The 26,098-nt window shown below is 48.5% G+C and overlaps 1 protein-coding gene and 1 long non-coding RNA gene across 22 annotated transcripts in view; one reads left to right on the top strand and one right to left on the bottom strand.

The window, feature by feature from the left end:
• Positions 1–444: 444 nt before the first annotated feature.
• Positions 445–1,047, bottom strand: LOC111091442. The gene is made up of 2 exons (XR_005374443.1): positions 944–1,047; positions 445–772 (listed from the first exon to the last, which is right to left on the bottom strand). It is a non-coding gene; the product is annotated as an uncharacterized LOC111091442 (long non-coding RNA).
• A 798-nt stretch (positions 1,048–1,845) lies between these two features.
• Positions 1,846–26,098, top strand: part of CACNA1D (calcium voltage-gated channel subunit alpha1 D) — a 297,961-nt gene continuing 273,708 nt past the window's right edge. For 11 of the 21 annotated variants that reach the window (XM_038566165.1, XM_038566164.1, XM_038566151.1 and 8 more), the window contains exons 1-3: positions 2,098–2,246; positions 4,197–4,506; positions 8,464–8,569. In XM_038566165.1, the coding sequence (XP_038422093.1) occupies positions 2,180–2,246; positions 4,197–4,506; positions 8,464–8,569 (483 nt within the window). In that variant the 5' untranslated portion in view covers positions 2,098–2,179. Of the gene's footprint in view, positions 2,247–4,196; positions 4,507–8,463; positions 8,570–26,098 lie in introns of all 21 variants that reach the window. The other 10 variants (XM_038566161.1, XM_038566153.1, XM_038566162.1 and 7 more) reach the window with 4 other exon arrangements.

Below are 26,098 nucleotides of genomic sequence, written 5' to 3'. Positions count from 1 at the left end.
GTGACAGGTAACTGTGTGAATTTTATACTTGCGTCAGCACTTAAGGTCTGTAGGTGGGAAAGTTCTTTGAAGGCAACCAGCTTCTGTCCCTTCAGATTTGGGCTCATGGGCAGCCTTAGGTGAGGTAGTCCGGCCGGCTTTATATTACTGCTAGGCCGCGGGGCTCTTCCCCTGCCTCTCCACCTCCCCAAAAAGGAAGAAGAAGAAGGAGGAGAAGAAGAAGAAAAAAAAAAAAACAAAAACCAAAAACTAAAAACAGAAGAAGAGACAAGGACAAGGAGCCTGTTTTAACCCTTCCAGTCCCCTGCCCCTCTGAGGAAGGCCCCTGGAAAGCCTTATGCTTGGTCCCCAGTCTCTCTCCCCAGGTGGCCCGAACAATTGATGCCCAGCAGGCTTTCTTTGGCCAAGGAGCACCTTCCCATAAACTCGTCTTATCCTCTTCAGTCACGCTGAGATTTTTGCTTTATTTTTTGCTTTAAAGACACTGTGCTCAAACGTTCTAAAACGCTGTGGGAACATGCAGATCGGAACAAAAGCAAATAAATCGAATCTTGTGAAGTAAAGCAGAAGCCCTTCTCCCAACAGCCAGCTCAACGCTAAATGAGAACTATCAGTCATCCAGCAGATACAGCGTTTTCCCTTCTAGACAGGAGCTGCCGTTCGCAGAAGCCCCCACCCCAAAGAGCGCTCTCCTGCTCTCCTCGGCGGCGGCCAGCAGCTCCTTGCAGCAACACTCCCTGTCGGCAGGACCTTGGCCTTCACTTCCTCGTACCTGCCGGCAGATACACGTGGGGGGAGGGGGTGGGTGCGGAGACACGAGGAGGAGGGGAAAGTGCCCCCGTCACCCCCTGAGTCCTTGAGCCCACAGTGGCGGCGCCGGGGCCGACGCGGGTTGGAGGTGGGGACGCTCTGGACACGCGGTTAGGTCTCAAGGTGCCGTTACCTGGGGGCAGTGGCTGGTCTCGAGGGCGCAGAGCTCCCCCATCCCCCGCCGCCACGGGGAGCCAGAGGGGAGCGGGGAGCGGGGGGCGGGGAGCGGAGGGGGCGGGGAGCCGCGGCCGCCCGCAGGCACCTGCGCCCCCGGGGGGCGGGGCCTCCTCCAGGTGTGCGGAGGACGCGCTCGCCGGAGCCCGGGCCCGCGCGGGAGCCGGAGCGCGGCGTCCCCGCCCCCCCGCCCCGGGCCCCCGCCCCGCGGAAATGCAGGGGAGGAGCGGTTAATCCGCAGCCGGGTCCGCGGCTCCGCAGGCCCCGCCCGCCCCCGCCGGGGAGCCGGGAGGCGCACGCCGCGGCGCGCACGGGGTTAAGCGGCGGCCGCGGCCGGAGCGCGCTCAGCCCCCGGGCGCCCGCGGGTCCTGCGAGCCGGCGGGGCGGCGGCACCCCGAGCCCCAGGCGGCGGCCACCGGGCGCGCGGGCCGAGCGGGGACAGCGCGGGCCGGGCCCGGCCCCTGGGGCGCGGCGGGGCGCGGCGGGGCGCGGCGGCGCGGCCCGTGGGAGGCTCGGCGGGCGGGGGAGGAGGGGACGGCGGCGGGCGCGCAGCGTCGGTAGGGCGAAGCCGGCGTGCGGCGCGGCGCGGCGGGCGCGGAGCGAGCGAGCGAGCGAGCGCCTCCGTCCCCGGATGTGAGCGCGGGGCGCCCGCGGTCCCGAGCCAGCGGCGGCGCGGGCGGCGGCGGCGGCGGCGGGCACCGGGCACCGGGCACCGGGCGGGCGGGCGGGCATGGGGGGGCGCTCCGAGCGGCCCCGGCGGCCGGGCCGGCATCTCCGCGGCGTCCCTCCGCTAGAAGGGGGGGCGGGGGGACACACCAAGCCAATTCTCCTTTGCAGCAAAAAAAAAAAAAAAAAAAAAAAAAAAAAAAAAAAATAATAATAATAATAACAATAAAAATTTACATGTATATATTATTAAGATAATATATACATCTGATCTTATTTTTTTAAAAAAAAGTTTATTTTGCTCCATTTTTGGAAAAGAGGGAGCGTGGGTGGCGAGCGGTTTTTACAAATTATTCTTATTTTCTGCTATCCGTCCCCGTCCCTCCCCACCCCCTGCCGAAGCGACCATAAGGGCAGGGACCGCGGCTCCTACCTATTGGTAAACCCCCTTGCCCGTTCCTCCCCCCCACCCGCCCCAACGCCCAGCACCGTGCCCTGCACACAGTAGGCGCTCAATAAATGTTCGTGGATGATGATGATGATGATGATGAAAAACATGCACCACCAACGGCAGCAGCAAGCGGACCACGCGAACGGTGAGCAGCAGAGCCTGGGCACCCGCTGCCAAATCTCATCCTTGTCATGGTCCTCCTCTTCCTTCCCACCCCCTCCCGTCTCTGATGCACTGGGTGGGTTGAGAGGGTTGGAGAGGATGCTTCTAGCTCGGTGCCATCTACATAGGAAGGGGAGATGCGTGACAGCCACTCCGTTCTCCCCTTCAGGCCTTGAATGTCAGAGTTAATTCTGCATTTGTGGGGTGGGGGCGGCCGTGGAGTCCTTGGAGTACCGTGCGCCGGAGGGGCGGCGGGCCGAGGTGATTCGGGTTCAGTGTCCTCGGGCTCAACTTTCCCCCAACGCTCCCGAGCGAGGGAAGGGGGATGGTTGTGAATCCCCAGCCCGAGCCCCCTTTCCAGCCTCTGCTCGCCTTCCTCTCCTTCCCCGCCCCCTGGTCTCCAGTGGCATCCGGAAAATTCTAGGATTGCCCGGTTTCCCTCTCCGCGACGGTGGGTGAAGCACACCCCGCCCCTGGAAGAGGGAGGCCGGGTCTGGGGATCGCGGCCGGGGGGTCGGGTGGAGCGTGTTCCCGCTCCCAGCGCCGCTGTGCTCACGTCGGTAACCTAGCAATGCCTGGGGAGTCGCTGCCGCTCCGGGGCTCCTCTCCCCAGCCGGGCCTGGGCACCACGTGCAGCCACCACGCCGGCCGGGCTGGCTGGGTCGACGGCGGCCGTAGCAGCTTCTGGTCAGCCCTCCTACCTCCTCCTTGGAGGCCGGGGACGCACCTCCACTCCCCGCACCACCCCCCCCCCCCCAACCTCAGTGGACTCACAGCATTCCCAAGGGTGAGCCTAAGGGAAGGCTCTGCGGGATTCCTCCCCAGCGGGGGACTGCTGCTGGCTGCGCTGCTGGCCCCCTGCTCCGGGTGCTGGGCAGGCCGACCTGTGTTGGCTTGGACTCTCTCTCTCCTTCTTTACTTAGCAAGAATTGGTTTTGTAAACGCCCATCCCTCTGCCTTTGCCACCACTCTCACTTTGACTTGTGTCTCAGTGAGGAGGTTGTGACTCAAGGTAGGCAAGTGCCTGGGACACCTGCCCGGGTGGTGGTGGTGGTGGTGGCCTGACCCAAAGTCAGAAGGGGGCTTTGCACACGGAGGCCCCCTTGGGGCTCTGCCCTGGTACCTAGATGCCAGCCTACCGTTGGATGATTCCTGCCTGGGCCTTGAGGGACCTGTCTCTCCTAGGTGTAGGGGTGCAGGCTGCCTGCCTTGACTGTTTCTCTGGATGCTGGCTTGGCTGCTGCGGCTGCAATTTAAAATGCAAAAAAGCCCTAAAGATGTTTTCTGTTTTCGGAAGCCTGTGGAGGAAATGAGTCCCAAGCATCATGAATTTTCATTTGCAGGAAGTGTCAGTGCATAATCTAGATATTTGTTATGGGGCTTTTGGTATTGCCCTGGTGCCTAGTGCAGGATTTTTTTTTTCTATGCCGAAAAAAATGCATTTGTGGCTGTACAAAGATATTGGAGTGGCACCCTGAAAATGAGTAAGACTATTGAGTTATTGGCACTGCCATTTTTGGGGGGGGTGGTGAGGAGGGTAGTTATTTTGGAGAAAAGCTATTGTGTGTATCTATTAACTCATAAGAGATACATGTATTTTAAAAGTCAGAAAAGGTGGAATAAATGTGGATGACCTCAGTTTGAAGAAAGACATTTAGCAGCAGAGTCCTTGTGAAGACAGGGTTATAGAGAGGCACTCACCCCTGTGCAGCAGTGGTCCTATGCCACTGATATTCAGGGCACAGCACGTGGAGTTCTTTGGCTGCTCTGGTTGACCACATTTTCTGCTTCTGAAAACTAGGACATGAGGTACAAAATGGAAACATGGGAAGCATACCCCCCTGTTATTGATGGGAGACAACTTTTGCTTTTTTCTGACACTGGTTTCTCATTATTCGTTTTTAAATTTTTCTTTTTCCTCCCCTCTTCCCAGAGGCAAACTATGCAAGAGGCACCAGACTCCCTCTTTCTGGTGAAGGACCAACTTCTCAGCCGAATAGCTCCAAGCAAACCGTCCTGTCTTGGCAAGCTGCAATCGATGCTGCTAGACAGGCCAAGGCTGCCCAAACTATGAGCACCTCTGCACCCCCACCTGTGGGATCTCTCTCCCAAAGAAAACGTCAGCAATACGCCAAGAGCAAAAAACAGGGTAACTCGTCCAACAGCCGACCTGCCCGCGCCCTCTTCTGTTTGTCACTCAATAACCCCATCCGAAGAGCCTGCATTAGTATAGTGGAATGGAAGTATCCTTTTTTTGGGGGGAAGTCTTTCTTGTTTCTCTTTTACCATCTGTTCTTTAAAAGGATCTGCTTTCTGAAATGGCACTTACAAAGTCGTAGCAGTCTGGAATGTGAGCAACAGAAAAGCTGTATGTAAAGGGTTGCATTGTATATACCTTCCTATCTCCTCAGGGTGCCAAGGGGTTGCTCTATGGTTATATTTAGCTGTGTGTGTGTGTGTGTGTGTGTGTGTGTGTGTGTAGTGATGGAGGTGGGGGATATAGCCTGAAACTTCAAAGTGGTAATTAAAGAGGAAACTGACCTTTGGTCACCATGAGATGGGGAGTTTAAACCCACCATTGCTTTTGGAGCAGTGATATGCATTGAAGCTATTGCAAATAAGGTACGCTGATTTAAAACAAAAAGACTGTACAAGACTCTGCTAGAAATGAATACATTTTTGACCTTTAGTGGCATCTTCTCATTCTGATGTTTAGAATTTGTTTCCGAAACTCCAACTACTGCTAAGGTTGCTTCTAGCTTTGACATTTGCCGATTCTGATTGTTCAGGTAGCTACAAATATGAACACTTGCTTCATAGGGAGGGAGCAATTTGCTCTTCAATGCTATGACTTCCTGGAATTTCCTTTTGACATGTTCCAAAAAAGCATTTGAAACGTGAGCGTGAGGGAGCGTGTGGAGGGAGAGGCTTGTGTGCGCCTCTTCTTCCTGAGCCCTTGTGAGTTAGAGAGCAGTCTGTCAGTGGGGGAATTTGCAGTTGCTGCCTTTATAAAACATTCTGTCTGTGTCCTTGGACTGGAGTTGCATTTCTGGGTGTCTCCTTTGTATTTTTAAAACTGAACTCCAAATGCCCCAGGATGGTTGTGACGTCCCGGATCTTGGAAAACTAGGGTGCTTGGCCTGCCCACCCCCTTCCCCAATTCTAGAGGCCAAGTCTCCAATTACTGCCACCCTCCAGAAGAGGTTGACTGAGGCCTCCTTTCTGAGCAAATGGCTTTCTAATTAGTCAGATGATTCATTGGTCTGGGTAAAACAAAGCATTTCCTTTTCCCAGAAGTGTATTTGGGACCAACAGGAGCCTTGGAGTAGCTCCTAACCATAGGAAGCAGTGTGAGTGTAGGGCTTCCCCCACAGCGCCCAGGGTGAAAGGGCTAAGAAGGAGGGATATTGACCACCACCTGGAAGGTGAGGCCAAAACTCCCTTATAACCCCAAGGACCCAGCTAGGCAGTTCTTTGCATGCCTTCTGTTGTAGCTGGCTCTTTTCTGAGGTTACGGACACGAATTAAAATGAGGTAACTTTGTCCAGAAAGGTTTTGGAGAGGGCAGCCAAATGCAAGGATAAGGTTTGAGGGGTTTTCATGTGCTTTTCCTTTTGAGAACAGATGCCTCTTCTCTAGGGGGAGTTATGGTGTCTCTCACATAGCTGAGGCTGCGTGGATATATTTTCTCTGTAAGTTTTTTTCCAGTCTGAGAATGAACACTACCATCAGCCTGGAGGCAGCTAGGTGCATAGGATGTGCCTCAGTGGCATCGCTCTGGTCAGAAGCATGGTTGCACTCAGCCAGAAAGATCGCCTCCTCCTGAGGTTGGTTTGACGTGACTCTGAGTGAGCAGAGACCTCTCCGGGGTCATTGACTTCTTGTGGAGTGAGGTGGGAGGCCTGGTGCTGTTTCTCATCGTGCACAGTAATTTGTATATAGCAATGTATGTGCACGGATTGAATTCCTGGATCTTGTTGCCGACTTTTCCAGGCATGGCCAGACACGTATGTATAGGAACGAGGGGATGTGGCTGCCAATCCAGGGAGAAGCCTGCCTACAAATGGGACAGTCTGTAGAGCAGATCTTTTTTTTTTTTTTTTTTTTAGATTTTATTTATTTATTCGTGAGACACACAGAGAGAGGGAGAGGCAGAGACACAGGCAGAGGGAGAAGCAGGCTCCATGCGGGGAGCCCGACGTGGGACTTGATCCCCGTCTCTAGGATCACACCCCAGGCTGAAGGCGGCGCTAAACCCTGAGCCACCGGGGCTGCGCTGTAGAGCAGATCTTTAAACAACATGTGATCTGTTTGTCTTTCCCAGTGACAGTTCCCTTCTAGTTCAGGGAGCATGTTAGAGAAATCCTCCGAAAGCCAGCTGTGCAGGCCCAGTCAGCCCTGGGAGAGTGAGAGCCTCATTGGTTTGTACGCCCAGATGAGGTAGAGTGTCCTGCATCTTGGGAGAATGAGGAGGGTTCACCTTATCAGAAGGAATTTTTAGGAGCAGATCCATCTATTTCTCTGTCTCTCTGTTCCGCTTGGCTTGTGAAAATCTTGTGGCAGTGAGATAGTATCCACCAACACCTGGCAACTGAGACCGGACCAGCACAAAGGAAAAACAAAATTGTGTTTGGTTTTCCTGAATAGCATTGGTATTTTTCAGATTTGCTGGCCTGTCATTTAGTATTGGGAACTACAAAAGGAAGAATGGTGGTATGGGGGATGGGAGAGACCACAGGTGTGTTTCTATGTAGAATAATCCTGGGGCAGTTGGCTTTTAAAATTTCAGTAGGAACTGCAAAAAAGGAAAAGTGAAGAGGATCCTGAAGTCTTCTGCAGGAGAACTGTCTTAAGGTTAGATCTTTGGATAAGAGATTTTATAATACGAGATGAGTTAAAAAATAAATATGAATGAAAGCTAATTGGCTTTAAAAATAAACCCCTCAAAATTAGTAAGAGAAGAATGTCATTCATGTCTTTATTGTGGTGAGTGTCGAAGCTCTTTAAGGGGCTGTTTCTTCATGAGATTCAGGATATCCCCAGTGAGTAAGATGCCTTTGTTTCCTTTAGCATTTTTGGATTTCCGGGAATGATATTCAGGATGAATGGAGAAGGGTCTGTTCACCTCCTCAAAGCTTTAGTACTTGGAGATATTTAGTTAAACCAGTGGTTTTGCCTTTTTTGGGTGAGGTTATGGGAGAAACACGGTTATAAAATTAAGCTCCCCGCCCCCTGCCCCCCAAGTTGCAGATTATGTTGGTGCTCAGAAACCTTGCATTCGGAAAGCCTGAAAGCCAGAAGAAGAAAAACAGTCATTCTGGCAGAAGCCAAATTTTGCATTGCCAGTTTTGACAATGTCTCTTAATAACACTGAATGTTGAAGCAAGTATCTGTTGCAAGCTGGCTTCAAAGTGATTTCTTCCAGACAGACCCCCGAGATTTAGAATTGTTCAATTGTACTTTCAAAGTGTCTGGTGCTGATTTCTTATGGCTTTTTATTTAATTTGTTTATAAATTGAATGCAGTAACAGCTCATTAGAAACCGAGCTCCAGTCCAGCTGTAATCCGAAACAGTGATAGGCATTGATTAGTAAAGGAAGCAGAAGGGGAGCTGGAGCCTGGCTTGCTTGTTACAGTGTCTGAGGTACTGGAACGTGCCACGAGACATGCACAGGTAGCATGCAGAAAGTTCTGGTGCCTTGGCCTGCCCGGGGCCAGACAGGAGACTGACCCAGCCAGGAATAGCCCCCGAGAAAATGGCTTTAACACATGGAGGCAAGGGTTTGTGGAAGAGACTTGTCCCATGAGGGCTCCTGTTTCTGTCGACAACAGCCAGGAACCTAGTGTTCTAAGGCCTTTGTCACTTTTAAAACTTTAAGAAGCAGAGACGCGATTCGTGGGGTGCCCTAGTTGGATGTATGTTTAGGTTTCAATATAACCTGCATAGCAGAGAAAGAGCGTTATGTGATCCTTGCAAGGGAAGGAAGGACATGGAAAAGTCATTCGCTAGGAGGACCTGCCAGATGACCACGGACGATTATATTTGCTGGAGACCTAGTGGTCACAACAGCCGGCCGAGAAAGGACGCGTGGGCCTAATTCTCATTTCCAAAGTGATTCAAGAGTGGTGTGATCGAGAGTGTGATGAGAGAAATGGTTTATGTTTACATAAGACATATATGCCTTAACAAAATTTTTCAGACCATTTGACATATTTATATTATTGGCTATTTTTGCCAATTGTGTGGCCTTAGCTATTTACATCCCATTCCCTGAAGATGATTCTAATTCAACAAATCATAACTTGGTAAGTATCCTTAGAGTTCCCGCCTGTCCTGACGTGTGGTTATCATTTGCCTCTCTACTTAAACTGGCAGCTGGCTTTCTGCGTGGTTGAAGTTTACAGCTATGCATGTGATGTTTCCTGGAGCTTTGCAACAGTGGGTTTGTTTGTGGTTTTTTTTTTTTTTTTTTCTCTCTCTCTGACCTGTATTCTCAAATTTATACTGAATGAAAGTGTTTAAAGTCATGAATCTTGCATAAATAGATGTGGCACTTTTTTATGGAAGAGGTTTGTAGCAGATTTTAAAATAACTTTTCTCTTCACGTAGGCTTTTGCTGTCTACCATTCTTTTCCTGATAATATTAGCTGCTTTTTTTTTTTTTTTTTTTTTAAATCTGGTGTTTATTTAGGAGTGGTGGCTATTTTGTTTGGTCAATTTTTCTGGTAAGTAGAAAATTATCATAGATTTTGTATGTGAACTATTCATTTCTAGAAAATCAGAATATAACTGAATAGATCGACATGGAACATAATTTGGAGAATACAGTGTAGTATTCCACTAGGAATATCCTATGAAGATATATTTTATCCCAAGATAAAATGATTCTAGGGTTAAATAAATTGGGATACTTCCACATACTTTATTGCTCCCTTAAAGATTTATAGTGCACATTAGCTCAGTAAGAGCTCCGGGAAGGTCTGTAGTTAAAAAACCAGTTTCATTTTGTTTAACTCAGCTAGTCACTAAAAGTAATTGGTCATGGATTCTTCAAACAGTTTTTTGGCAGAACACATCACGGAACCAGTGTTTTATGGGACTTTCTTTGGGAAAGGTTGATATAGTTTAAAAAAAAAAGAAAGAAAAAAAGAAAGAAAGAAAGCCCTAAAGAGCACCAGAGTTGGGACTAGGAGCTAGTCCCACTGAGCTGATAACTAGCTGTGTTTTGGGGGGCATTTCCCAAATCCTTCCCGCATTGCCATTCACCTATTTGTCAAAGGGTCTGGATGAGAAGGTCACTGGGATTGTGTTTACCTCTGACATTCTGTAAAATCTTTTCTTGATGATTCAGAAGGCATGTCAGGATTTTTTCTGGAGCTGCAGCATCCTCCTTAGGGGAGCCTGTGCAGAAAGGCAGGTGGAGCAGGGGGCCAGTGCTGGGTAATGGGGAGCTTTCTCTCTTTGTTTGCTTTCTCCTCTTTTAGCTAGATTCAGTTGTTTCTGGTTTCTCATATTGAAGCTGTATTTTAGTAGGGTGGCTATTTGCAACTAAGTGAGTGGTATAAAGGCAGAACTAGTGTGTGTGTGTGTGTGGGGGGGGCTTTCCTGGGTTCTGAAGTTACTAACATGATACTCTTGTGATTTTAGCCTTAACGGTTTATATACAGGATTTCATGCTACCCTTAAAATGTTGTGGCCTATGTCAGATATATAAGATATATATAATGTCTGTTCTTATTTGGGCTTTTATAGTCTGATTTCTAGAGAATGTAAAAATCTTTTGGATATTGCTACTGAAAATACAACTCAACGGGAGTTGGATACACATATACTGTTAGTGTGCTAATGGTACAGTATACTAGAGGTGATTTGTGTGCTTTGGGATATTTTAAACAGTTTCTGATTTGGTCCTAGACATGTTGACATTGGATGATCACTTTAAAGGAAGAGCAGAAGTGGTGAAAAGCCCCCATCAATGGGGATGGATCATCAGAGTCTAGGCCACAGATGGTGTCAGCCTTGTTACCAAATTTAACCACATGGATGGTGACCCAGTTTGTTGCTTTTTGTAGCTCAAGAGAACATGATTAAACAAACTTAGAAAATAAATACCTTTCAGAAAGGCAGATTAATTCAGATCAATGGAATAATTAATGTAGCTGTGTGTATAAGCCAATTAATATTCTGATTTTTTCCCAGGGAAATTCAGGGCGCTCATATCTGCCATCAGACCATTTGGATTTCTCAGCTGATGAGTAAGGGAGTAAAATATAGGAAATGGATAAATCTCTCTTCTTTCTTGCAATCCCTCCCAGCGGATGCTTTCTTGACAATTCTTAAACAGTGGTATTTTAAGGCATGGGGGAGGGAGGCAGTGTATTAGTTTGGCAGGCCTTTCTAAAAACCAACATATATGCCTTTGACCTCTTACCGTTATGAAACTCCAGCATTTGAGTTTCTGTCTTGTTTCACTTGGATGGTCACATGGCCAGATGAGTTTATTCTCTGCTTGACTCTTTAAATATTTCCTTTACCACTGTGGGAAGGGAAGATCTTAGTGGATTTTCCCCTGACTCTTAGCGAGGTCCCATGCCATGTCAGTGCTCCCGCCAGGGAGCCAGGTTTTTTTTTTTTTTTTTTTTTTTTAATACATTTGACCCAATTTGTACCAAAGTGATTGCTCTATTTTTGGGATCAGTTTAGACGCAGCTGAACGAAGTTTATTTTTTATCTGTAGTAAATACCTTTCCGTTAACGTGAATGGCAAATCAAAGGGCAGAGACTGATACGGGTTGCAGAGCTGCACATGTCAGGGAGCTGGTGGTTTTCTTTGCTTTGTCGCTCTGTGGGAGATGTGTACGCTGAACCCTTAGAGCCAGCCTTGTGCCAAGCAGTTTCTGCCTGTTACAGGTCATTTGTGGTAACACGATTACTTCTATTGGGTAAGAAAGGTGGCCATCCCCATCGGGCCAATGTGTGTTTGGTCTGAGTTGTGTGTAACTGAGCCAGCTTTGGGAATCTGGAGACAACCTTGGGGGGGAGCAAGCTTTCCCAGGGTTAGGGTTTTTTTTTTTTTTTTTTTTTTAAGTATAAACAATCTCAAGTTTCTATGCAGTTTCATTTGTGGACTTGTAGGGACTAGTGGAGGTTGAAGCCATGGAAACCGTACAATTGAGTTCCCACAGTGAGACCCTTCTTGGCGCAGTCTGTAGTGCTAGCTCCTCAGTTCCACTTATTGAAAGTGTGTATCATTATTTAATTTCTTCTAAGCCTGGGGTGGGGAGCAGGGGGTGAGGGAGCTCTGCTTTCTGGAGTGCCAGAGCAGGGCTGCTTACAATACTCATCTTCACTGTACTGAAGAACACTTTATTTTGCCTCCCAGCCTTCAGTTTCTCATGCACAGACTGACTTGGTGAAGTTGTCTCTGCCACCTGTTCCTGATACAACCCAGCCCCAAGCTGAGCCCTGCTCTCTGTACTGCGAAGTCACCTCAAATTAGAACTGTCCCAAATCGGGGTGCTCATCTGCCAATTCAGACCTCCCCTGATGTCTACGAATGACACCAGCCGCAGAGGGCTTTTTGAACCCCTCCTTCAGGGCCTCCTCCCACCCCTCCCCCATTTGCTCACCCATAGCTCTTCTGTTACATGCTTGCCTACCTCCTGGCCCTCTCCCCACCCCTCCCCCATTTGCTCACCCATAAACTCTTCTGTTACATGCTTGCCTACCTTCTGGCCCTTTCTCCATCTGCTGTGCCTCTTCTTCAGACCCGGGAGGTGTTCAGGAATCATCTCAAACTACGTCTCTTCCGCGAGGGCTTTTCTGACCCTCACCCAAAGTAACACTCCTATCTGAACCTCTCTTGTGGATCTTCCTGCATAAAATGCCCTATGTTTTCGTTCTTCATATGCACATCCTATCTCTTATCTTTTTTTTTTCATCCTATCTCTATCTTATTAAGCATCTTCAGAATACAATTCTTAGTCAATCATTTTGGAATCCCCAACGGTGTGGTATGAAGTAGCTGTTCAGTAAACATGTGTTGTTGATGTGACCGCGAGGAGAAGCACTTCCCGCATTCTTTCCTCTGAGCTATGTTCAGGATTACCTCGGGTGGCAGGTCTCTCTGTGGACTCCTTGGAGGTCCTTAGCTGTGAGTGGGTGGAAAGTTGTAAGTGCTTATTCCTGAAGAGCTTGGGGTCTTGTGACTCTGCTTCTCAAGCACCTCTGGCTTAAGGTGCTCTGGGAGCTGGGTTTCAGAGCTGAGCCATCGCTATAGCACATTTTGTGCTCAGAGTAGGCGAGTGGTGGGAGCCTCTCTGAGCAGCCGTGCTAGCCGTGGACCCTTGGCAGTGGGACCATTGTAAGATGCCTTACAATGGCCAGGAATGTTGTGGGACAGTGTACTTTGATTACATTCTCTCTTCCACGGCTGAGATCCCAATGCACAACGTTTCCTGGGCTTAAAAAGCAAGCTCATTGGATCTGTGTGGCCATATAGTTTAGCATCTCATGGTTTTTGCAGATAGTGGGAATTACTGAAACACAGTTTTATAACTTGGTTCATTGGGCTTAGCCTGTAAGGTGGGTTTTATTTCTGTACCTGCTCCACCCTGTGTCTTTGCTTCATTATCTTTCTGTTTGAACTGTGTGCCCTTATTTCTGCGCGACCAGGTTCTCTCTCTTCTAGGATAGCTCATGTGCTGCCTTCTCAGCTCAGCCTCCTCTGAGCCTCATCCACTCCTGCCTCCCACCCCACCTGCCTGTGTTTAAATACTTGCTTTCCCTCTGCCTTCCTATGGACATGGTAAACTCTCCTCTTTACAGAGATTAGCCCCTTTCTGCCTCATTTTATACCCGCAATGGGGAGTGGTTTGGTGTGTGGTGGCTCTGCCCATGTGCTCTGGGGTCTGCCGGCCTGCTTCTTTGGCTCACTCAGCTAGTAAGTGATATGTGTTCCTAGAGACAGAGGCTGGCATCTGATTCGTCTCTGTAGTGTTGAGAACTTAACCCTGTGCTTGGCCCATAGTAGGCACCAGGAAATGCATGTGAAATGAGGGAATAAATACATGAATGGCTGTACAAGGGCTTCGCGGTGATGTCCTTATGGATCAGTAGTTAATTTTCAACAATTGGCTAATGATTAATGTTTGCCTGAGAGGCTGACTTTCATTGTCCAATATTAATGAGAATCCCAGGAAACACCTGTCAGAGTTTGCCCTTAATTTCAGGATTGTGTCTTTCTTGCCAAATTTAACTCTTTATATCTGAAGCAGGAGAGGAGAAATACAAGTACTTGTTGATGCTTTTCAAATCCCTAGGCCGTAAGCTGGCTTCTGTGCTCAGTGTTGTATGTACACCGTTTGTGAGTGAGCATGAGCATCACAGTTCATGGAAGGACGGCGGGTCGGGGTGGGAAACAGCAAGATGACCAGAGTAGATAGACTTGTATAGTAAGGCTTTACCCAGCGCTGGTTTCCTAATCTTAAAATGTAAACCAGTTTATGTGCTGCACAAATAATCACTTGTCTTTTCTAGTCTTACCTCATATTGACAAAGAACAAGTTATCCGGCTCCATCTTTTACTGAATGGACTTTGATCGAGTATTGACAGTTTTTCAGAGACCAAGTCCAGCTCTTAAAAAGAATTTGGATCTGGTACTATTTAAATTCCTTAAGAATTTTTAAAGGGTCCTCAGTCTTTTGGTTAGTTTGTTATAAAAGCAAATATCATTGTTTTATAATCATACCTTGAACACTGAACTTCCTTGCTCAAACCCTTTACAAATGAGCTTGTGTTAGAGTTCAGATATTTGGATATATTGGTGTATTACCTAATGCTTATTGGATTATGGGTTGTAGAAACACAACTCAAATTGGCTTAGTTGAAAAAAAAGTGTAAGTGTGTGTGTGTTAACTTAGCTAACTGAAAAGTCCAAGAGGTAGAAATCCTATCAGAGACAGCTGGAAAAGGGGCTTAAAAGAGGGTATCTGGATGCCACCGTGTACCCCAGCCCTCGAGTGTCTGTGGCAGAGTCCAGCTGGCCTGCAGTTGGGTTTGCCTCATACACCATCTGAAGTGTGCATCCCCCCTTAGCCCATCTGCATGAGGGCTTATGGGGAGATGCATTCCTTCCTTAACCTTAACCTCAGTTCAGTATTTTAAAAAATGATTATGCAAAAAAAAAAAAAAAAAAAAAGAAAAAAAAAAAGAGACCCCTATGGCAGATTTATGGGTAGTTTCTTTTTTTTTTTTAATATTTTATTTATTTATTCATGATAGTCACAGAGAGAGAGAGAGAGGCAGAGACACAGGCAGAGGGAGAAGCAGGCTCCATGCACCGGGAGCCCGACGTGGGATTCGATCCCGGGTCTCCTGGATCGCGCCCTGGGCCAAAGGCCAAACCGCCAAACCGCTGCGCCACCCCAGGGATCCCTAGTTTCTTTTTTTGACTGGATTGATCACAGTTTAATTTTTAACTGTCTGCAAAATGTGAGGAGTTCCAGATTCAGAGGGGACAACTTGCCCAGCACTAGAGATACTTATGTCTCGTTAAATACTGGTAGTAGTGGTGGTGGGGATCCAGAACAGACCCCCAACAGCTCCTCCCCTAAGAAAGTCCCTAAAAGAAATTCTAGAGGCTCTGGAACTGTAGTGGTTGAGCTATAGGGAAGGGCCTCACAAGGTGTTACTGTTGCTCAGATGTGGTGGCAAGGGAAGGGATGTTGATGGGTGTCTTTGTCCTGGTGGTGGGGCGGGGATCAGGGTGGGAGACTGGCAGGTCATCCAGGAATACATGTTAGCCTTCCTGCTTTTGCCTCCTACCGTGCTCAGACTCTGGGGGTTCTCTGCCAGTGACAGCACAGGATATGTCCCCCAAGTCCCGTTTTGCCCATGGGATCAAAGGAAGAAAGGTGGCAGAAGGTGTCTTCCTTTCTTCATTCAAGTGGGATTGGAGTTCTTGCAGCTGGGGTGCTTGTGGACAGTAAGGCTGTGTGGCTGCGTAGGCAAAGCTGGCCATGCCTGGTGGTGGGGAGGAGGACACAGTGAGCAAAGCTCAAGATGAGACTGAAGGAGGAACTGCCTGAGGTGACTAGTCCTGTGTGTGTGTGTGTTTGTGTATGGTGGGGGGGAATGTGGGTGGATGGATGGATGGGTGTTTTTGACACACACCTTCAAGGGTGAAACCTTCTGGTGACTTTCACTAAGCAGGCCCCCAGACATTGCCGAGGCTGGGGAAAATGACTTGCTTTTCCTGAACCTCCAAGCAATTCTTTCTGTCAATTCTGTATCCTTCTCCTTATTGGCTGAGTGGTAATTCTAGAAATAACAGGACATCTGTTGAAATTATTGAAAGAGTGACCTTGAGGGCAGGCTGGAGGGAGATGGGAGGCTGACCTGATGGAGAAAAGGCAGGCTGCAGGCTGCTCAGGGCACCTGTGGCTGGCAGGTGGACCCAGCCTGGGAGGAAGGGAGGGGCTTCGAAGCGGGTGGAAGGCTCCCACCTCTCCCTGCCTCCTGTGTCCATGGAGAAGTCTAGCACAGCGTGCTCACAGATAATTTTATAGAGCTGTAAGGACCCTTGTTTAAAAGACAGGAAGTCAAGGCACCATCATTCAACAGATATTATATTGAGACTTGATGTGAGGCTCTTGTGTCCCTGACTTCTATAGACCAAGCCACTGAGGCTCGCGTGCCCAGGAAAACCCACCACACAGGGTGGGAGAAAAACCTGCTTTGTTTTCCCTACCTTGCATTCTTACAACAGATCATCATTCAAGATTTGCACGAATGCATTCCTCTAGACAATGAAAACACTATCAAGTCGCAGTCCCTTTTTGCCTCTCTAGCTCGTTCTACTCAGTCATCAGTTTGGTGTGATCATCTAGAACTGCTTTTCCCCGTGTACGTGTGTGTTGCAACCTGTGCATTTTAAAGGGTGTGTCTATTTAGTTTGGGTATTTTAAATTTTACGCCAGTGGGAACAGAATGCGTGTATGAAATAGCTTCTTTTTTCCCCCCACGTGACGTATCTTACAGATCTTTCCATATCTGCATGCAGAGATCTAACCACTTGGTGCTGGTGTAAAATATTCCCTGTATGAATGTGCCGTGGTTTACTTGTTCTGTCTGAGGAGCGTTTAGGTTAGTTCCTGCAGTTCTGCTATCTCAAACAGGACTGCGCCGAATATCCTCCTATGCACTCCTCTGTGTATACAAGGAAACACTTCTCTGGGGTAAGTACTTAGAAGTCAACTCTGTGGGTGGGAGGATAGTGCATGTTTAATTTCCTTCCTTGCTGCCACATCGCCCTCCACTAAGCCTGTATCGATTTAAACTCCCGCCCCCACATCTCCTTGAGATCCGCTGTCATTTAACTCTGACAGTGCCCTTATGTGTTTTCTGTCTCGGGCTATGGGAAAGGAAATGTTGGGAATAGGGTTCAACCTTCCTCTTTGGATGTTTGGTTAGGCCTCCGGAGCCTCTGGGTAGAGCAGGAGGTCCACAAGCCCCGAGCACTAGATTTCTCATCTCTTTGGAACCACAGATCCAGACGGAAGGCCCCAGAGCTTATGATTCCTTCCTGTTACTTTGCCTAAGTCCTTTGTCACACGTTTGGGTACTGTAGTGCTTTCAAGTGAAACATTCATTCTAGGTAGCTAATAGGTAAAGAAGTTACTTATACAAAAATTGGATTCTTAGTTTTGGAGTATTTGCTTGCTTACAGGTTCAAGATGAACACTGCCTTTATGTTCCTTTCAGTTGGGGAAGAAAAATGTCACCTGGTTTGTTTCTACTGTCCCATGTTGTTGTCGTTATTGTTTTATTTTCAGGCATAGTACAATCCTGCTGTTCTTAGGGTATTTATGATAGGGTTTATGCCCCCCGCCCCCCTTCCAAAAGCTCTGAGGTGGCCTAGGGAAGGGAAGTTGATGCCAGATGAGGCAGTGTGGAATCCAAACAAAGTAGACCTGCCCTGCGGAGGCGGTGGCCCTCGAAGCTGATGGATTGCTAACACCTGGGCACGGATTTGGCCGCTAGGATTTCCAGCAGTGGTGGCCAGAGGAGGCCCAGCCTAACTTCCACGGCTTTTATCCTCTCAACAATAGGAAGCAGCTGCATTCATTCAGAGAAGCACTTTTTAGGAACTGAATCCAAGGAGGAATGTGCAGCGTGGGTCCTTGTACAAAGTACCCTGTCAGGCATGGTGAGCCCTGTCGTCGCTGTGCTTTTGTTGAAGAGTCAGAAAGGCCCTGCGTGCGAGCAGCTGGCCTCTGGATTCGCGGTTGCTGAAGGGTGAGCGCGCAACACTGAACTGCGGTGGCGTAAGGAAGGCGCTTCTGTGCGCTAGGAGAGCTTTGCTTTTTGATGATACAAACTGCTATAGAAGTAGAGCTGGGAAGATGAAAAAGAGCAGTTTAACACTGCAATCGGGAAATCATGCATAAAGCACTTTTTCGAGCATTTATTATGTGTAAAACAGAGACCATTAAACACATTTGCTTCCTGTCCTGACTTGTTTAAGTCAGACTATAAAAGGATGCTATGAATTAAGTGCAGAAAACCCCTCCAAACCCCTCAAGCTTGAAGAGATGTGCTTTTGTTATTTTACTCCGACGAAGTGACCAATATATTTTTTAAAAAGACATCCTTGAATGCTCTTCAGTAAATAGAGAACAATGGAGCATAATGAATGTTTATATTTAAATGACTGCTTTTAAATTGTACAAAAACAGCCAGTAATTAGCCCCTTTAGTCCGTTTTCCACGATAATGCAAAAATGAACTTCTCTTTGGGCTTTCACAAATTCCGAATTGTCGAAATATAAATTAATGGTGAATCAATCTAAAGCTCTTTTTGAAGGTTTTATCAGGAGGAAATGAAGTGAAAACATCTACAATTCTGAATTAGAATTCAAGGAAGTAGTGACACCCAGCAAGAATTTGGTAAGAGGGGGGTGGTTAAGAGGTCTTTTTCTAGAAGGGCACGCGGGGTGGACCTAGAGTGGTCCTGGTAGAGAAGGCGCTGCTGTGTGTTCGCTGGGCCAGCTGGGAAGCTCGCTGACAGCAGGGAAACCGCATGGGACAGCGGTACGTGGGTTAGATGGTGGGTTCTCCTTTACCGTGAGTGGCTGGACTCGAATCACAGACCGGCTGAGATTGGGATTGGAAAGGGTCCCAGAGACCTCTGGATGGATGTGTTCCTTTCACACTCAGCAGTCGACTTGCCCAGGGTCCCAGGGTGAGAGAGGAACCAAGTGGGGGCCTAGGCCCAGTCTCCTGTCTCCTGGTGTGTCTCTTCCCAAGCCCTCCACTTATAGCTGTGATCCAGTTGAAGCCAGGCACTTCCCCTCTGACTGGGCAGGGTGAATACTGGGGGCAGTGGAGGCAGGCGGGACCGCCGAAACATCAGATGACAAAAGAATTCTCTTCTTAGCATGCTGGGCATTCCATGGAGTTTGAATTCTCTCCTTGATTTTTGTTTATCTTCCCAAAGAGACTTTTGATCACTCTTTCCCCTGTGTTAGTTTAGAAATTATTCCCTTTGTTCATGCATACCAACATTCAGGAATCTTTTGACCGTAAATAGCCACGTTATCTTATGGAAAGACTCAGGGCATTGGCCAGCTTGAGGGCCAGAGAGCATCACCAGTTTCTCTGTTACTTTGTTCTAGTGTGGGTAGTATTCCCTGTGTCCTTGCCCCTTTTTAAGATTTATTTGAGAACACACATGTGAGCACAGAGGGAGAGGGAGAAGCAGACTCCCTGCTGAGCAGGGAGCTCAGTGTGAGGCTTCATCCCAGGACCCTGAGGTCATGATCCAAGCCAAAAACAGACGCTTGACCACCTGAGCCATGCAGGTGCCCCTTCCTTACCTTTCGCCAGTAACTGGAGGCTTGGAGATCATTGCCTTTGTTACTAGCTCATGGCTGACATCGACTGAGCCAGGGGTGGGGGTGGGGATGGGGGGCTCTGTATACATAATAGCCTTCAGTTCTTACTGAATCTTTCTCCTAAACTCCCAAGGAGTCTTCCTCAAGCTGAGGCACGAGGAGAAAAAGCTCTGAGTGGCTAAATTGTTAACACGAGGCTACAAGGCCTAGGGATTGGCAGGGCCAGGGTTCACACCTGGCTTCCTGGCTTAAGAGCCCACACTCCTCCACTGGGCTGTGTGTGGGGGGAACCTGAGGCTCGTGGCTGATGCTGTCTTAACGCTCAGTAGAGCGTGAAGCCAAGGGGGCAGAGCAGCATCAGAACACCAAGGTGGGTCCTCAGGGCAGGTTTCACATTTGTAATTTTGGTTGTTTGTAATCTAGGTTCGTGGGCTGGCATAGAAACTTCTCATGCCATCTCATTCCCACCACCCATAGGCATTTCCAGGTGGGAATTGTGGCTGGAGAGAATCAGGGTGCAGTTTAAATTTGGGTATTAAGTAGACTTGATTGCATTTTAATTCTCGAAAAGCGTTACCTGCAAGTGGAAAGTGTGGGAGCGTTTGTGCTCCCACAGTTGTAGGGCAAAGCAGCTAGATTATGGGTTCTGGAGTCAGACCAGGTTCAGTCTGCAGCTTTGCTGTTCACTACCTATGACCAGAAGCCTGCTTTTTTTTTGAGCTGAATCTGTTCCTTTTTGTGGAAGAGGAAATAAAGTGGCTTAGGTGGTTAGCGCAGGCCCTGGCTGCTAGAAAACATGGTGTCACTGTGGGTTGTCGCTATTAGCATGAGCCACAGTGACATGTCCTTAAGCCTCCACACAGTCTTGTGAAGTAGGGATGGCTGTTCTTAGCCTTAGAGACCAAGAAAGAAGCTGGGGCTTGGGAAGACAGACCTACTTCCTCCTGACCTGGTGAGCGAGTGGCAGAGTGGGGACTGGGTACGCCAAGCTAGAGAAGTTTCCTGGGTGGTTTGCTGGGTCGAGGGTTTGCTCTTCAAAGCCATTCTCTGGAAGGCTATTTGCCAGATTGACCCAGTCTAAGACGGCAGTGGTCCTGCAGGCTTTTTGGATGTCCCTGGTGAGGAAGTGCCTGAAAGTTAGCCTCCCTATCACAGGAAGAAGACCTAGGCCAGGACCATACCCGGCCTTTGCTTAGACAACCGCAGAGGATTGCTTCTTGCCCTAGGAACACAGGGTAAAGAAAAGGGGCTGGTGTAATGGTCAGGATCTGATTTTACCACAGCTGGGAAGGCTGAAGGCTGCCTCTGCACAGTGAGTCATCTCGAGGCAGGGTAGAAAAGTCCAGAGCTCAACACCCTCCCATGAGGCTTGGGGGTGTCTGCACAGACTACTTTCTTAGCTAACTAGGAATCTGCTTACCAGCTGCATCTTGTTCCTGCTCAGCCCAGGTGGGAGACTCCTGACCGTGTCTTGATTTAAATGTTACTCAGAAGAGGAAAGAAAACAAGCTCTAAAGAGCAAAACAGGTGTTGAGAGTTCTGGCCTGACTGCTGCGGCTCAGACAGGAAGATTGGGTGATGTCTGGAACTGGAATAACGACCATCCCTCGAGCCCCACAGGTGCTCCCATCAGGGCATCTGATTTCCGTCTTACGGCTACCTTGTGAGCATTACTCACACTTCACAGAGGAGGTGGCCTTGCTGGGGCCGGAAGGGTGGGCGACCTGACAGCAAGTGGCAGAGGTAGGATGCAGACCTCTCTGGCCTTTCCCACTATGCTGTGTTCTTGGGCCTCAGGAGTCCTCTCTGCTCATCGCTCTGGTGGGAGAATGAGTCCTACAGATGGTACGGGACTCACCAGAACTAAGGCTCCCTAGAGCCCAGGCTGTTCCTGGCTCTTTGCATGTGGTTCCTGGCCTCCTTTTCCTCACCTGTGACGTGGGACTAGTGAAGTAACACTTGCTTACGTTGACAGGATGGAAAATGATTTGGGCAAGGGAACCCTACAAACCTCAGGTGCTACATCTTTTCCTTCCTTCTACACCAGGCCTTGCTTGTTTAGGCCTGTGGGGGGTGCCCCGATTTGCCTCCTCACCTTCCTATCTTCAGCCCGTGTCCTCTCTTTAGGGGAGCAGAGGCTTCAGAGGAAGGCAAGCTATATCTGGGTCCCAGGTCTCTCCTCACTAGCTCTGTGACTGAACTCCTTCTCTTCCCTCCCTTGTTCTTGGCTTCCTTCTCTGTAAGGTGGGGATGATAATACTTGTGTCCTGTCCAGCATGGAGTCTTTGTGAGGAGTCAATAAAAGAACACGTGAGTGAGCTGTAGTTTGCCAGTGACACGGTTTACTTTGTCAGGAATGCTCAGGGAGAGGCTCTTACTTCCCAGGGAGGTTCAGGGTTCAGCAGTGTCTGAGTGTTGGGGGACCCTGTGAATTCTCCTTTTGGGGTGCTGTGAGAGCTTTTCAATCCCACTTACAGGCCATGCCAGCTGAACCCCTGTGCTCTTTTGTGACCACTGTACCTTCCGGCCCTTGTGCTCATTGCATGGGGGTGGGGCGAGGGGTACAGCCTTGAATGCTCTTCAGGTAGGGGCTGGTGGCTGCTCCTAGCTCTGGGCTTGCTGGCAGTAGAGGAGAGAGATGTGTGGGGGCCTGGGCACCCAGAGGCTGCCGTTGAGCTTGCCTAGTGCTGAGATCAGCATTTCCAGCAGTGGGGAGCCTGTGTTCAAAGTCCTCAGTGGCTGAAAACAGAAAGACCAAGTTTGACTTGGGGGGTCCTGGGATTGGTATTGGTGGCCACACCGACGTTTTGGATGAGAGCGTGTTGCCCTCTGTGCAGTGAGCTAGTAGGGCCTGTGCCTTGAACTCTGCACCCTTAGATTTCTGGCACCAGGTGAAGCATTTTACACCTCTTTTGCCCGGTCTTCACAACCAGTCATGCAGTCGGGACTGCCACCTCCATCGTGCAGATAAGACAGATGAAGCTCAGGGGTTCCCTGGATTATTCTAAGACCCTGAGATTATAAACAGGTCCTGTGGCCATGCAGGTCCCGCATTGCTTCTGGGTTGTGCCCTGCCATGTGTATGAGCCATGTTGTGTATATGAGCCACGTCGTGGGAAGAATGCTGAATTAGGAGGCAGGTGTTGTGGCCTTGAATTCGTGTTCTCCCTGTGACCCCTGCTGTCCTTCCTGGTCCTAGAGTAGGGAAGGAAAGCCCAATTGGGATGTGTGTGAACATGTTTTGTGGGCCGGAAAGCTGGGGACATGTACAAAGCATCCGTCTTGTCTACTGAGTGACTCCATGGAGAGGACCCGGCTTCACCTTTCCTTGGATCCCATTGGAAGGCAGTGCAAGGCTGACTCCCAGATCCACTCATCTCCCCGTGACCTCACTGCCACATGGGGGCCCCACACAGAAGGGAAGCCACACCTGCCGGCACAGCCACAGTGATGATGCTGGGGAGAGGCTGCCGGTGTGGGCAGAGAACCAAACCAGTCTGGTATAAGCTTGAGGGACCCACCCTCACCCTTCATGATTTTCAAAGACCAGCTGTCATTCGAAGTGCTGACTTCCTTGAGCTCCTTGAGAGTTGTGGAATTCACTGTGCTCCTGAAATGCAAACCACAAACTATTTCACCTGGTACTGGATAGGCTTGCGACCCAGTCAGCCCCATAGGCAAGCAGATGCGATTTCCTGGTTCTAAGTGTGAATAGAGCATAGTTAACATCACCTCTTCACTCTCAATATCGCTTCCTTTTGTGTGTGATGAGAAATCGAAACGATGAATACAGTCCCAGCTTGCAGCTGGGTGGCCATCCGAGGCTGGAGGTTTTGCCGAGTGGGTCCCGACTCCTTCCCGTGCAGTGTGGGTGCGGTAGGCTGAAGCTGGAGCAGTGGGATCAGCTGGTGTGTTCTTCGCGGATGTTCCAGACCAGCCCCTGGGGTGGGAGCAACCCGGTCCTCTGAGCCGCAGGCTTGTTTGTGCTTGATCTGGGGCTGTTCTCTTACTTCTAACAAGAGTGTGAGCTGCTTGTGGGCAGGGACCCGGCCTTCCCTCTGTCTTCTCTTCCACCTCCTGGCACGGGCAGTTTGGGAAATGGTTGATTATTTAAAGAAGCATTACTGTGTTTACATCAGGCCCCCCGAGGTTGCTTTAATTGCTTGGACTGTTTTTCTTAATCTGGGCCTTATGGTGTCTCGCTCTAACCTGGGAGCAGAATGAGGGCGCACGCACATGTGCCCGGCTGACCGCCCCCTTTGGTAGACTGCTTGCTTAAGGAAGGTATCAGAGTTTACACACCCCAAACACAGTGCCCCCTTCCAAGTACTTGTTCTCCTGGGGCTACGCCCTCATCCCAGTGACGCTGGAATACTCGCCTTCAGAATTGCTTTCAGAGCCAATTACTGCTTTTCGTTTTGCTTTGCCGCTGGCTAAAAAAATGGGATGATTGAGGTTGATCACTGACCTTATTCACAGCCTTTTCTTAAAGGTTATTCATAAGGAAATCCTACTACCCTCAACCCAGCTTTCTTATCTTTGAAGATCTTGAGAGATGAGAGGAATGTCATGGGCTTCGAAGAAGGTCAGACAGTGGCATTTGGGAAATATTCTGAGGAATGGCCATACTACCAAAATTAGGTGTCCTGCTTCCCAAGTTTACTACCTTGAAGGGAGGCACTTATTTACAGGATTCTGGTGTGCTTATTAAACAGAACTTAGCTTCACTCCTTCGGTCCTACTTCTCACATCTGCGGTCTCTCCGTCAGCTAGACTTTCTTCTCATGCCAAGAATTCTTCACTGAGGCTCTGCTTTTTTATTAGCCCTTGGCCTCAGGAAAATGGTCCAGGGAGAGATTTCACTCCCCATGACAGCCTGGTTCTTAAAGGCCTCCTCCCTCCCGGGCAAGACACATTTTCATGTGACCCCAGAGTCTGGGACTCTGTCGTGGGGTTCTGAAGAGTTATGATCTATGTCTGACCCTTGCTGGGTCTTCGGGGTCCTTGGGAACAGAAGTAATGAATGACCACTTGCAGCTGTCAGTCGGGTGCTTTACACAAAGCAGACAATTCATTTCCCAGGAGGGCTCCTTGAACTTGACTATGAAGAATATGTAAGTTTCTGCATTTCTTTCTTTCTTGCCTTTAAAAAAAATGTACTTTTGATACCAGTTAAACATTTTAATCTTAGCAACAGCAAAGAGCTCCACCCTGGTTGCGTGTGAAACTGTGCGAGACAACAAAGACAGCTTTTAAAAATAGTCTCCTTATTTCTAAGTGGAGCATCTTTGACTTAAGCCCGTGTTCTGTAGCTGGGTTCACATGATCACCACTGGTCATTGGCCCATGGTATTGGGACCTGGGGGTGATAAATAATAAACTTGGTCTCTGTTAAGTAGATGGGATGATGGCATATACGCCTTCTTTATAATTCTGCATTCCCTCCAATTCGCCACTTTAAATTCTATAATTCAAGGGATTTTACTATATTCACGGTGGCACAACCATCATCCAAGTGAATTTCAGAACCTTTCATAACCCATAAAGAAACCCCATACTCCGGGATCCCTGGGTGGCGCAGCGGCTTTGGCGCCTGCCTTTGGCCCAGGGCGCGATCCTGGAGACCCGGGATCGAGTCCCACATCGGGCTCCCGGTGCATGGAGCCTGCTTCTCCCTCTGCCTGTGTCTCTGCCTCTCTCTCTCTCTGTGTGTGACTATCATAAAAAAAAAAAAAAAAAAAAAAAAAAAAAAAAAAAAAAAGAAACCCCATACTCCTTAGCTATCACTCCCTATTTTCTTCCAACCCTTAATTCCCTAGCCCCAGACAACCACTAACCTACTTTATATTTCTATGGGTTTTCCTAGTCCAGGCATTTTATATAAATTATATGTGATCTATGAAAACATAATAGGTTCTCAAGATTCATCCAGGTGATCGTGTGTATCAGTACTCCATTCCTTTTCATGGCTGAATACTATTCCACTGTAGGGATATGCCACATTTTATTTATCTCCTCTTCAGTTGGTGGACATTTGGGTTGTTTACGTTTTGGGGGGCTATTATGAAGAATGCTGCTATGAACATTTGTGTACAAGTGTTTGTGTGAGAACTTAAGTTTTTAATTCTCTTCGGTATATTCCTAGGAATGGAACTTGCCAGGCCATGTGGTAACTTTAACATTTTAAGGGACTGCCAAACTGTTTTCCAGTGTGGCCGTACTATTTTATATTCCCACCAGCCAGTGTATGAGGGTTCCAGTTCCTCCTTGCTAACACTTGTTACTGTCTTTTGGGTTGTAGCCATCCTAGTGGATGTGAAGTAGTATATCCTTGTGGATTTGCATTTCTCTAATGACTAATGATATTGAACATCTTTTCATGTGCTTATTAGTCATTTGTGTATATTTTTTTGATAAATGCCTCTTCAGATCCTTTGTTTTTTTTATTATTATTTTTTTAATTTTTATTTATTTATGATAGTGACAGAGAGAGAGGCACAGAGACACAGGCAGTGGGATAAGCAGGCTCCATGCACTGGGAGCCCGACGTGGGATTTGATCCCGGGTCTCCAGGATCATGCCCTGGGCCAAAGGCAGGTGCCAAACCGCTGCGCCACCCAGGGATCCCCCTTTGTCTGTTTTTTAAAAAATTTTTTAGAGAGTGAGAACGTGTGAGCCTGGAGGGTAGGGAGAGGCAGAGGACGGGGGAGGAGAAAGAGAATCTGAAGCAAGCTCCATGCTCAGCGTGGAGCTCGATTTCATGACTCTGAGATCATGATCTGGGCTGAAGTCAAGAGTCAGACACTTAACTGACTGAGCCACCCAGGTGTTCCAGCCCTTTGCCCATTTAAAAAGTTAGGGTAATTTTATTATTGTACAGAATACTTTTTTTTTTTATTACGCTTGATCTAGAATCTATAACAATTTAATGGTAAAATA

Source organism: Canis lupus, chromosome 20, assembly GCF_011100685.1.
Source record: "Canis lupus familiaris isolate Mischka breed German Shepherd chromosome 20, alternate assembly UU_Cfam_GSD_1.0, whole genome shotgun sequence".
In the NCBI taxonomy this organism is placed as follows: Eukaryota; Metazoa; Chordata; class Mammalia; order Carnivora; family Canidae; genus Canis; species Canis lupus.
Note: the sequence above shows the minus strand (reverse complement) of the source record. Positions and strands in the feature narration are given on the sequence as shown.